Source organism: Coffea arabica, chromosome 2e (assembly GCF_036785885.1).
Source record: "Coffea arabica cultivar ET-39 chromosome 2e, Coffea Arabica ET-39 HiFi, whole genome shotgun sequence".
Taxonomy (NCBI): domain Eukaryota; kingdom Viridiplantae; phylum Streptophyta; class Magnoliopsida; order Gentianales; family Rubiaceae; genus Coffea; species Coffea arabica.
This window is the reverse complement of record NC_092313.1, coordinates 1,784,620-1,796,344: the sequence shown is the minus strand read 5'-3', so window position 1 is coordinate 1,796,344 and position 11,725 is coordinate 1,784,620. Positions and strand designations below refer to the sequence as shown.

Here is an 11,725-nt window from a genome sequence, read left to right as displayed (position 1 = left end):
TTTTTTCTTTTCCCGAAGTCAGCGGGCAGACGTCTGCGTCAGGCAGCCGTGCACAGTCAGCACGGCTGCGACTGATCCCTTTGACCTGCTGAATTTTATGCTGTCAGACTGCGGATGGAAAATTTATTTTTGCTGCCGTGCTGACGTATAGAATGTGAAATAGAGCGTGTCAGAGCTTCATTTGACGGATTTTTTTTTATACGAATATTCTAAGAAATTAGCTAAAGAAAAGGGCAAAAAACAAAAGATCGACGGTATATTTAAGGTTTCACCAGAAAATAATAATAGTGACTTATTTGCTTATGTAACCTATTATTATTATCGTTAAATTTATGATATATATATATATATAATAAAATTTACATAATTATTATTCTTTCAAGATCGACAGTATATTGACTGGACTTTTGCTAAAAGACCCTCCCGGGCGATGTACGACGTTTTCGATGTACATGAGAGAAACGGTGACTCGACTTTCGCTCAAAGACAAGTTGATGTTGCCTACGGGGACTTGACAAAGAACAGTCAGTTGATTGCATTTATTGGCTATGGAAAATAGAAGGGAGTTGCTCTCTATTTATTTGGAACTTGGAAATTTGAGGCTCTCAATTGGCTCAAAGAGTCGCGTAGTTTTTGTGGAAATTGGGTGCACGAACACATAGAGAGAGAGAGAGATGGGGAGCAATCCTACAATAGTTCTGTATCCATCTCCAGGCATGGGTCACCTGGTTTCCATGGTGGAGTTGGGTAAGTTCACTCTCAACCACCACCCTGGATTGGCTGTTACTATTCTCGTTGTGAACCCGCCATACAACACCGCAGCCTCCACTGCTGCTTACATGAATCGCATTTCTGCCACCACCCCTTCCATCACTTTCCACCACCTGCCCTCTCCGCCTCTTGACCCTGACTCTTACCCCTCCTTGGAAGCTCTCCACTTCGAGCTCCTTCGACTCAGCAACCCTCATGTTCACCAAGCTCTGCAGTCCATCTCCTTGACAGCTGGAATCTCTGCATTCATCATCGACTTCTTTTGCACCTGTGCCCTCTCTGTTGCTACCAACCTTGGAATCCCGACTTATTACTTCTTCACTTCCGGCGCTAATTGTCTCGCTCTCCTCCTTTACTTACCCACGCTCCACCAATCAACAAACAAAAGCTTTAAAGACCTGGACGAACTTTTACATGTTCCTGATTTACTGCCGATACCACCACGAGACATGTTAGTCCCTTTGCTGGAAAGAACGTCTCCTGAGTATGCATTTTTCTTAGATGTTGCGACGCAATTGGCAAAATCGTCCGGGATCCTAGTCAACACGTTCGAATCGCTCGAACCTAGCATCTTGAAATCAATCGCTGATGGAAAGTATGTTCCGGATGGCCCCACTCCGCCTGTTTTCAGCTTAGGACCTCTGATTGCATCAGACAACGGGAAAGGTGGAGGTGCAGCAGGTGTGCATGAATGTTTGAAATGGCTGGATATGCAACCAAGTCGAAGCGTTGTATTCTTGTGCTTTGGGAGCGTGGGTCAATTTCCAGCTGAGCAACTGAAAGAGATAGCCATCGGGTTGGAGAGGAGCGAGCAAAAGTTCCTGTGGGTGGTGCGCAGTCCGCCTTCTGAGGACAAAACCAGCCGCTTTCAAACTCCACCCGCCCCAGATCTGGATTTGTTGCTTCCCCACGGGTTTTTGGACCGGACAAAGGGTAGGGGTTTCGTGGTGAGTTCTTGGGCGCCGCAGGTGGATGTGTTGAATCATGGGTCGGTGGGTGGGTTTGTGACCCACTGTGGGTGGAACTCAGTGTTGGAAGCAGTCTGTGCGGGTGTGCCTATGGTGGGGTGGCCACTTTATGCTGAGCAGAAGCTGAATAGGCTGTTCTTAGTTGAGGAGATGAAGTTGGCCTTACCAATGGATGAAAGTACGGAAGGTGGGTTCGTGAAAGCGGCTGAAATCGAGAAGCGAGTTAGGGGGTTGATGGATTCGGAGGAAGGAAAGGTGATCAGGGAAACAGCCCAGGCAAAGAAGGAGGAAGCAAAGCAAGCAATGGCTGATGGGGGCTCATCCATTGTGGCATTGGCCAAATTGGTAGAATCCTGGAGGAAGCTGGAGTAAGCTGGGAATTAGCCGCATTTTCTTGCACCAGTCTCACTGCAATAATAAACTAATAAACCCTATGGATGGATATATTTTGTGTGTTTAATTTGTTACTGGAAGGATTTATTGTTATTTGAATGTCAACAAATATATTTTGAGTATAACATATGACAGTATGCTATTGTTTAGTTTATGAGGAGAGTTTTTTCAACAGAGAGTTTTTAATCCGAAATAGTAGAATCTGAGTTCAGGTTTTGAGGCTTTCCTCTGAATCCTCGAAAACGTTAAGTCGCAACCCAATTAATTCTTTGGATGTTTTCCCAAATGAGTTCTGTAGATAACTCGGTGCAATGTTGCAGTGAGTGTTTGAGAGCAGCGTCGTCATGGGAACGAGTGTTGCACTCACTCATGTCTCGGATTTGGATTGGTCCTAGACCCGCCCTTGCGGCTGACCCTTGCTGCTCCTAGCTAGGAGTAGTTGCCACCAAGTCTCCCAGGCATGCATCATCATAAATTTAAAATTTTCTCTCTTTGCCAACTCAATAATCCCAAACCGGGTCGGGTCTTCAGGTCAGATTCACTATTTTTTTATGTATTTTTTTTCCTAGCAGGAGATTTTTATGTTTTGCAGAGTTGAAGAGGGAAGGAAGAAAGAAAAGGGTTTGAAAATTGAACCATGAATTAATCTTATAATAATATCACTTGACTGATGTCCCGGTATGTTGACTTGAGGAACACGAGATCCTTAATATCACTTTTTCAGTGATAATTTAGTGTCACTTTTATATTTATGTTAAATGTCCTGTTTATTTAATTTATCATGTATTATTTATTTAAATTTTTTCTACTATCACATTATAAGTGAAATTGACACTGAATTTGATACCAAATAATGACATAGAGGATCCAACTAGACTTGAGGACCGATAATTCTTCGTCTTTGTTGTACGCATGTGATGGTGGTATGTTAGCGTGCAAATTCAAGTGGAACAGCGGAAAGGGGAATCATGGTGTTGGGGATCAGATTTTTGTGGCTGGTGCGGAGTCTATGTTGTGCTATGTATTTTCAATTTTGGACGTATTATGTTGAAAAGACGTTTGCCCTTTCGAAAGGGGTCCGGGTTTCTAACAAAGTAGGCGGTCAAAATTTTCCGGGTCCACCAGTTAACTTTTTCAATCAGACCGGACCTTGACCAACAAAACAAGGAAACAAGTGGAGCGGCTTTGATTGATTGATTTATTTATTTTTGTCAAAAGGATAATTTCATTCATTATAAAAGTAATTTATATGTGCGAGCAAAGGTTTGAAAAGCTGTACATCTAGTGTTCAATGGCACTGAGGAGAATTTCATTTCTCATCCAAAATAAAATGTCTAAGACATGAGAGCTTAATCTTTTACTACTTTCTATATTTTCTTCACTGATCAAGTAAAAAGAGCACATGCAAAACAACTACTTTCTATATGTAGCGCGGCTTTGATTGGATTGAAAATTTTTAAAAAAATTGCTACACTCATGGGTTTGTTTGGATTGTAAGTTATTTGAGATATTTTTATTGTAACATTTTTTGCGATGTGATATATGTGAGATGAAAAGGTAATTGGGAAGGTAAAAAGGTGTATTGAAAATTGTAATGATGATGTAAGCAAATATATTTTGGGAAATAAAGGCCAATCCAAACAAATATCTTCAATCACTTTTTTACTTTACATATATCAAATCGTTACAATAATTTTGCTATAAAAAATTTAAAAAAATACAATCCAAACAAAGAAGTATCTACCCCAACCAGAAGTTTCCCAAACGCGAATATCTGCGGTCGTTTCCTAACCCACCCTAGCTCCTCCACCAAACAACCACTGCCGCTGCCAACAGGCTCGTCCACCGCCACCCGAATTTCATCGTCTTTGCTGCCACTCCTCCATTGCTGTAATTTGTTGTGAAGATTATAAAGAGTCCTGATTTTACTTTTTTTTATATATTTTCTTGATTAAAAAGGACATGCAACTTTTTAATTTGAGTACAAAGTTATGATCAGGTGATTTGGTGGTATCCGAAACCGTCTGACTTGCATGTGGAGATGATGCACCTTTTGAATACCTTTTATTTCTAATCTCATAGGTTATATGACAAAACACACCAATTTACTTGTTTTTTATCCCTTTTTTTGGGTTAAGTCAAGATTTATTAGGACAATCAACTATTGCAAAATTTGTTTTCTGGGATCAATAATTAAGCCTAATGCTTTTAAACATTTTGGTTAGTCCTTTTTGCTACTCGTTGGCGTCAAGTGATTGCTCATTATTCTTTTATAAAAAAATGAATTAATTTATTAATAAAAGAAGTTTAAAAGTTTAATGAATATAAAACTAAAGATGAGATTTAAGTAAATTTAAATTTTTTAAAAAATAATAAACTCATATTTTATAAAAATATGAAATGTAATTTTGATGAATTATTAATTTATGATATGAATAGTACCAAAAAGTTAGATGAAGTTTTCAAAAAATATATATTATCTTATTATTTCATCAAAATTGTTAATTTAACTTGTTATTCCAACTCGATATCAAAAAAAATTATTATTTAATAGAAGATATTAATTTATAGAAGTTTACTGTATATTTTACTCTAAATCGTTGTGTATACTGTATAGGTCACTTCTTAGTGTTGATTTTGTTACATCTCTGTTAAGGATAGCAATGGGGCCGGGGGCCCACAGGGGGCAATTGGGGCGGGGACGGGGGAAATTTTTTCCATGCGTTTAGATTACCCCGCCCCGCCACCCATTTAAAAAAAAATAAAGATATCTATATATATATGTACATAATTATATTTAATATTTAATTTAATTAGTTATAAATTTATAATAATGATATTATTAGTTATATGTATCATTTAATGTATATTAGTATATGTAATATAATTGATATTATCAATTATACTACTAATTATACATGTCTATTAATAAAATTATTAATTATTTATACTAAATTTATTAATACATTTATATTGAATTCCTAATTACACTTAATACAATAACATTTTTTTCTAAAAAAATACAATAATAATTTAGTGATTGTATTTGTATCAAAAGTGAAAACTTAATTATTTTAGTTATATTTGTTATATCATATTAGATTGTATTCAAATAACTTTTATTCAATTATTTTTATGAATTTCAATTATGAAATTACAATGAATAATAATTTGGTGATGTGTTGATATTTTAGTACTTGATTATTTGCTAAAATTTAATTATAATGAAATTATATAACAAAATTTTTTAACCCCTACGGGGAAAGCGGGGTGGGTGAAGCAGGGGGGCGAGAGGTGGGGGAGGAGTCCCCCGCCCCATTGCCACCCCTAATCTCTGTTATCAAATCCTCGGTCTATGACAAAGGTTGAAGTATCAAGAATTAGAGGTATTGGATTCAAGTCCCTTGCCCCTTCTCATGATTTTTAAAAAATTTCCTATTATAAGATAATTACCATTTTGTATGTAGTTGAATCATAATTACTCTATATGATCTCTAATTTTTGTATTTCTCTGTTCTTATTATATTTCAAGTTTAGACTTTTGTTTTCTCCAGGTAGGAAAAAAATTGAAAATCATTAAAAACTTTCTTGCTCGTAAATTGTGTCACAACTATTTTCCTTTATGTAAATATAAATCAAATTTGTATTTACTAATATATGATTAAACCTAATTGTACAATAACTTAAAATCTACATGACTTGTTATGTGATTTTCAAAAGAACTCGACGGCAGCACCGGAAAAGATTTTACTTAGCTTGGGGATGAAATAAAAAGTTGTTTCCAGCACTATCATGTATTCTGATCATATCAGTTCGCTCAAAAGGCAAAAGAAAAAAAAAAACTTATTTATAAATTGGTCCCTGCTACAAAATAGATAACCGGCCAGCATATTCAGTATTTTAGATTAAAAAAATAAAAAAAATTGCCAGTCGTGTCCAGTGGATTCAACGGGCATATAACAAGAAAACCACCTCTACAGGATCATATTTTTCCAACATTTTTTTCTTTAATCAATATTCCAAGAAATTTACCCTTCAACAGACTATTTAAGAAAAGTGTTTGTTGGACATACTTTTAGTTAAATCAAATATAAACCTCTCCGAGATTCCATTGAGACGAGATTTGAGGAGTTCTGAGGAGGATCCAGGCAAATTTCTTTGCAGGCGGATTTTTTGTTAGATTGTATCTTATGGACTACTGAAGGCAGTTTAAGGTTTCATGAGAAAATAACAATGATGTATGTGCTTCTGTAAACTTTGATAAACCAGCATTCACACGGCAAGAGGGGTCTAGGGAAAAGGGCAAAAATCAAAAGAGTCCTATATATTTAAGGTTTCACCAGAAAATAATAATCACGACTTATTTGCTCGTGTAACTTATTATATTCACTAATAATTTATACACTATCACCGTTAAATTTATGATATATAAATAAAAATTAAATTTTATATAATTATTATTCATTTAAAATCGACAATATATAAAAAATTATATAAGTTGTCTGGACTTTTGCTCAAGGGTTAATTTTACATACCTCTCTTGAGGTTTTTGATAATTGCAGAAAACTCCCTTCAGATTCTAAAAATTACACTTATCTCCCCTATTTTCACTATTTCAGTAACATTCTAGGCTTAAAAAGCTGTACTTTTTCTCAAAATTCCTATAATGTCCTTAAGTTATAATTCACAACAAAAATGTAAAGGAAAAAAAATGATTCATAGTCTCTATTTTATTTATCTTTACTTACTATCACTATTATCTACTCATCAACATCCAAATCACCATTAAATAAACACTTATATTTATTCTAATGTTTTTCTTTTATCTAAAAATTTATGATACAAACTATTATATCAACTATAAACGCTATATCAGATATTCAAAAGTTTACCTACAATCTCATATCAATATTAGATATTACTTCATATACAAGAATTTTCATGAATATCCCTAAATTTTAATTCCATGCCTGCCAAACTTTTTAATACAAAATAATCTAAAATATTACTACTAATATCAATATCCAATATACTTCATTGGCACAGTGTTCAAAATCAATCAAATTCTCTCTATAGTAATAATATCAATAATTGTAAATAAAAAATAAAAACACAAAGCAGTTATAAATATATACCAAAAATACTTTTTTTCATGGCAACTATAGCAATATAATTTATATTTAGTTCCTATTCAACTTTCTATCCTTAAGTTTTATTTTTTTTTATCTCTATCACTATCTTCATCTTCATCTAGTTTGATAATCAAATTAGCACTCAATTTGTCATTTGACAATTTCAATTTGCTAATGCCTATTAAAAAATTAAAACAAAAATGGGCGCAAGGAAACTATTTAATAATAATGAAAAATTGAGAATTGGAAATCGATACCAAAATATATAAGTATTTGTGGTTTGGTGTGTATGGTAATTTTATTAATAGCGACAGTGTACATTTGGTTGATAATAATAAATAAATAAGTTTCAAAGGAAAATAGATCTAGGAGAAAGTGGATAGATAGTTAAATAGAAAAAACTGTAGTTTGAATTATTAGTTGATAATAGATGAGAAATCTTAAATATTTGATAGAGGTTTTCAATGAATTGATAATTAATGAAGGGTATTGTTGTCTTTTTATCACACCAAAGGAGGTTTTCATAATTATGAAAACTTCAAGGGAGTCGAGTAAAATTATCAAAAATTTTATGTGAGGTTTCTGAAATTATCCCTTTGCTCAAAGACACTTCCCAGCAACGTACGCCGTTTTGGATGTCGTAGGTTTTGGATGCCCATGAGAAATGGTGACTCAACCTTTGCACAAACAAAGACAAGTTGATTTTGGGAATAATTTCAGAAACTTCTCTTGAGGTTTCTGACAATTTCACTGAGTTCCTTTGAAATTTAAAAAATTGTATATACCCCCATTGATTTAATAGTTTTAGTAACAAAATCTTAAAATAATATTGATTTGATCAAATTTTTAAATGAATACCCAAAAAATGCACTTGTGTAATAAGTTTTAAATTACTTCTTTATAGAATTATAAGATTATCTAATGTAATTATAAGGAAAATGTGCCGAATTTTTCATGTCCATACCTACTATTTAATAAATAATAATAATAATAATTTTATCACTATGATAGAATACTTTTGATGGTATTTTATTATGAATTTATATTTATAATATAGAAAATAAAATATTAAAATAATTGATTCAGAATTTATGAATTTTTTGAGTAGTGAAATTATCATAATTTAGTAGTGATTTTGGACAATTTTTTTTTGATTTATTGTTAATTTTAATACCAAAAAATAAAAAACAAAGATTAGCAAAAAAATTGGATTACATATAAAGTTAACTCATAAAAAAAATCATTAGTTCGACATTTGATCACAATAGAAACTAGAGATAATAGTAGTAATTTTATAATTTTATTGGCAAAAAAATAAAATAAAAAGGAAAAAGAATGAAAAATAAGTTTAAATTCATTCTAAGTATAAGCATACCAAACAAGAAAATTTAAGAGTAGTATTATCATTTTAAATAACAATAGAGATATGTGTAATTTTTCAAACCTTAATAGAGCTAAGTGAAATTGTCAGAATCCTCCGTTATCCCTTGATTTTGCCTACGGTGACTTGACAAAGCATAGTCAGTTGATTGCATTTATTGGCTATGGAAAGTTGAAGGAAGTTACTCTCTATTTATTTGGAACTTGGAATTTTGAGGCTCTCAATTGGACGAGGAACGTTTCTTTCCTCAGTGCAATTGAGCACTAATTGTAAAGTTTCTCGAGCCTTTGCTCGCACTTTATACTCCTTTTAGTCAATGGAAAATCTTATCGTTTCGTTAAAAAAAAAAAAAAATTGGCTCAAAGAGTCGCGTAGTATTGTGGAAATTGGGTGTACCAACACATAGAGATAGAGAGATGGCGAGTAATCGTACTATAGTTCTGTATCCATCTCCAGGCATGGGTCACCTGGTTTCCATGGTGGAGCTGGGTAAGTTCACTCTCAACCACCACCCTGGATTGGCTGTTACTGTTCTCGTGGTGAACCCGCCATACAACACTGCAGCCTCCACTGCTGCTTACATGAATCGCATTTCTGCCACCACCCCTTCCATCACTTTCCACCACCTGCCCTCTCCGCCTCTTGACCCTGACTCTTACCCCTCCATAGAAGCTCTCCACTTCGAGCTCCTTCGACTCAGCAACCCTCATGTTCACCAAGCTCTGCACTCCATCTCCTTGACAGCTGGAATCTCTGCATTCATCATCGACTTCTTTTGCACTTGTGCCCTCTCTGTTGCTACCAACCTTGGAATCCCGACTTATTACTTCTTCACTTCTGGCGCTAATGGTCTCGCTCTCTTCCTTTACTTACCCACGCTCCACCAATCAACAAACAAAAGCTATAAAGACCTGGACGAACTTTTACATGCTCCTGATTTACTTCCAATACCACCACGAGACATGCCAGTTCCTTTGCTGGAAAGAACGTCTCCTGAGTATGCATTTTTCTTAGATGCTACGACGCAATTGGTAAAATCGTCCGGGATCCTAGTCAACACGTTCGAATCGCTCGAACATAACATCTTGAAATCAATCTCTCATGGAAAGTATGTTCCGGATGGCCCCACTCCGCCTGTTTTCAGCTTAGGACCTCTGATTGCATCAGACAACGGGAAAGGTGGAGGTGCAGCAGGTGTGCATGAATGTTTGAAATGGCTGGATATGCAACCAAGTCGAAGCGTTGTATTCTTGTGCTTTGGGAGCGTGGGTCGATTTCCAGCTGAGCAACTGAAAGAGATAGCCATCGGGTTGGAGAGGAGCGAGCAAAAGTTCCTGTGGGTGGTGCGCAGTCCGCCTTCTGAGGACAAAACCAGCCGCTTTCAAACTCCACCCGCCCCAGATCTGGATTTGTTGCTTCCCCACGGGTTTTTGGACCGGACAAAGGATAGGGGTTTCGTGGTGAGTTCTTGGGCACCGCAGGTGGATGTGTTGAATCATGGGTCGGTGGGTGGGTTTGTGACCCACTGTGGGTGGAACTCAGTGTTGGAAGCAGTCCGTGCGGGTGTGCCTATGGTGGGGTGGCCACTTTATGCTGAGCAGAAGCTGAATAAGCTGTTCTTAGTTGAGGAGATGAAGTTGGCCTTACCAATGGATGAAAGTACGGAAGGTGGGTTCGTGAAAGCGGCTGAAATCGAGAAGCGAGTTAGGGGGTTGATGGATTCGGAGGAAGGAAAGGTGATCAGGCAAAGAGCCCAGGCAAAGAAAGAGGAAGCGAAGCAAGCAATGGCTGATGGGGGCTCATCCACTGTGGCATTGGCCAAATTGGTAGAATCCTGGAGGAAGCTGGAGTAAGCTGGGAATTAGCCACATTTTCTTGCACCAGTCCACTGCAATAATAAACTAAACCCTATGGATGGATGGATATATTTGTGCAAACACTCCTGCTACATTTGTTACTGGAAGGATATATTGTTATATAAATGTCAACAAATATATTTTGAGTATAACATATGATAGTATGTTTAGTTTATGAAACTTCAAATTGTCACGAGAAAGTTCGGGTGTCAATGAATTAATTGAAGATGGAAAGGGGTTGTTGCATTTGCATACTTGCACAGACAGAACCAATTTTATCGAAGGGAACCGGAACACAAAACCAGTTTGGACCCTCAACAAACGGCAAACCCCTCGAGAGGAGAGTTGACACGGAATTTTAATCCGAAATAATAAGTACTAGTAGAATCTGAGTTAAGGTTTTGAGGCTTTCCTCTGAACCCTCGAAAACGTTAAGTCGCTCTATTAATTCTTTGGATTTTTTCCCAAATGAGTGTTTTGACAGCAGCGTCATTATGGGAACAAGTGTTGCACACACTCATTTCTCGGATTTGGCTAGTCCTACAAGTCAAACTTGCGGCTGACCCTTGCTGCTCCTAGCTAGGAGCAGTTGCCACAAGTCTCCCAGGCATGCATCTCAAACCGGGTCGGGTCTTCAGGTCAGATTCATTAATTATTTATGTATTTTTTTTTCTTACATAGTAGAAGTGGGAAGGAAGAAAGGAAAGGGTTTGAAAATTGAACCATGAATTAGTTTTATAATAATTTTATAGAAGAAGTGCTGGTATGTTAAGTGTTAACTTGAGGATCAAGGACTGATTGTTATTGGGTCTTTGTTGTACGCATGTGATGGTAAGTATGGTAGCGTGCAAATGCAGGTGGAACAGCGGAAAGGGCAATCAGATTTTAGTGGCGGGTCTATGCAGTATTACGTATTTTGGACGTATTAATGTTGAAAAGACGTTTCACCTTGTAAAAGGGGTCCGGGTTTCTAACTAAGTAGGCGGGCAAAAGTCCCCGGGTCCACAGTTGACTTTAATCAACCATAACGGACCTTGACCGATACAACAAGCGAACAAGTAGCGCGGCTTTGATTGGATTGGAAGTCTTCTTTGAAAAATTGCTACATTATTTTTTAGTGATCAAATTTTCCAAATATCTTTTTATCTTATATATATATATATATCAAATTTTTACAGTAATTTTTCTATAAAAAATTTATAAAAATACAATTCAAACAAAGCA

General features: G+C 36.0%; 2 protein-coding genes across 2 annotated transcripts; both read left to right on the top strand.

The window, feature by feature from the left end:
- Positions 1 to 437: 437 nt before the first annotated feature.
- Positions 438 to 2,286, top strand: LOC113729988 (UDP-glycosyltransferase 88B1-like). The gene has a single exon (XM_027254385.2). It carries the CDS (start codon positions 675 to 677, stop codon positions 2,109 to 2,111), a length of 1,437 nt encoding a protein of 478 aa, XP_027110186.2. The 5' UTR covers positions 438 to 674; the 3' UTR covers positions 2,112 to 2,286.
- Positions 2,287 to 8,995: 6,709 nt separating this feature from the next.
- Positions 8,996 to 10,681, top strand: LOC113729987 (UDP-glycosyltransferase 88B1-like). Its single transcript, XM_027254384.2, has one exon. The coding sequence runs from the start codon at positions 9,062 to 9,064 to the stop codon at positions 10,496 to 10,498; it is 1,437 nt and encodes a 478-aa protein (XP_027110185.2). The 5' UTR covers positions 8,996 to 9,061; the 3' UTR covers positions 10,499 to 10,681.
- The last annotated feature ends 1,044 nt before the right edge of the window (positions 10,682 to 11,725 follow it).

Excerpts from the sequence above, each read along its gene's own strand:
- LOC113729988 (XM_027254385.2), top strand. The coding sequence starts at position 675 with ATGGGGAGCAATCCTACAATAGTTCTGTATCCATCTCCAGGCATGGGT.
- LOC113729987 (XM_027254384.2), top strand. The coding sequence starts at position 9,062 with ATGGCGAGTAATCGTACTATAGTTCTGTATCCATCTCCAGGCATGGGT.